At 44.8% G+C, this 974-nt stretch overlaps 1 protein-coding gene across 1 annotated transcript; it reads right to left on the bottom strand.

Moving 5' to 3' along the window:
• Positions 1-182: 182 nt before the first annotated feature.
• Positions 183-806, bottom strand: LOC112091713. Its single transcript, XM_024165975.1, has 2 exons — positions 687-806; positions 183-581 (listed from the first exon to the last, which is right to left on the bottom strand). Exons 1-2 carry the CDS (start codon positions 804-806, stop codon positions 183-185), a joined length of 519 nt encoding a protein of 172 aa, XP_024021743.1.
• Between the last annotated feature and the right edge of the window lie 168 nt (positions 807-974).

Genomic DNA, 974 nt, shown 5'->3' with positions numbered 1-974 from the left:
CTTCTGGATTAAATAAATTACTGTGAATAATTTAAATACCTTGGAATTATTTAAACTCAATTAATTTAATCAGATTAGGCACACTAATAATCTCAATTACCTTAATTAATCTCAATTAATTCTTCAGGGTGTTACAGCTCCACCCCCCTTAGGCCATTTCATCCCCGAAATTAAAGCTCACCTCAAAGTGCATACAGATGCGGATAACATTCCTGCATCATCGTTTCAAGCTCCCATGTTGCTTCCTCAACACCATGGTGCTGCCACAGCACTTTCACTAATGGGATCTCACGATGACGCAGACTCTTCATCTTCCGGTCAATAATTGGGACCGGTACCTCATCGTACGTCATGTCGTCCTGTGTCGGAACGTCATACCATTGCACTACAGCTTCCGGATCAGGTTGATATTTCCGAAGCATGGAGACATGGAACACGTCATGCACATGAGATAATTCAGGCAGCAGGGCAAGACGATACGCCACAACACCGACTCGCTGCATGATCGGGAATGGTCCAATATACCTTGGCGCAAGCTTCCCTTTCACACCAAACTGAGTAACTCCCTTACGTGGGGAAACCTTCAACAGAACAAAGTCGCCTTCTTGGAATTCCAAAGGCCTACGCCTTCTGTCAGCATAGCTCTTCTATCGACTTTGAGCTGTCAACAGGCGTTCTCGAATCACAGCTATCTTCTCGTCATTCTCTTGAATGACATCCGGTCCAGTTGAAAGTCTATCCTCCGGTTCCAACCAACAAATAGGTGACCTACAAGGACGACCATACAGCGCCTCGAACGGTGCCATACCGATACTGGCCTGATAGCTGTTATTGTAAGCGAACTCAGCTAGATGCAGGTATTTCTTCCAGTTTCCACCAAATTCCAGAATACAAGCACGAAGCATATCCTCCAGAATCTGAATAACTCTTTCAGATTGTCCATCCGTCTGGGGATGAAATGCAGTGCTAAAATT

The sequence above is a fragment of the Morus notabilis genome, unplaced genomic scaffold (genome assembly GCF_000414095.1).
Source record: "Morus notabilis unplaced genomic scaffold, ASM41409v2 Scaffold203, whole genome shotgun sequence".
Classification (NCBI taxonomy): domain Eukaryota; kingdom Viridiplantae; phylum Streptophyta; class Magnoliopsida; order Rosales; family Moraceae; genus Morus; species Morus notabilis.
Note: the sequence above shows the minus strand (reverse complement) of the source record. Positions and strands in the feature narration are given on the sequence as shown.

Excerpts from the sequence above, each read along its gene's own strand:
- LOC112091713 (XM_024165975.1), bottom strand. The coding sequence starts at position 806 with ATGGCACCGTTCGAGGCGCTGTATGGTCGTCCTTGTAGGTCACCTATT. Across the intron at positions 582-686 it reads AGAATGACGAGAAGATAGCT|GTTTCCCCACGTAAGGGAGT; the intron begins GTGATTCGAGAA and ends GTTCTGTTGAAG.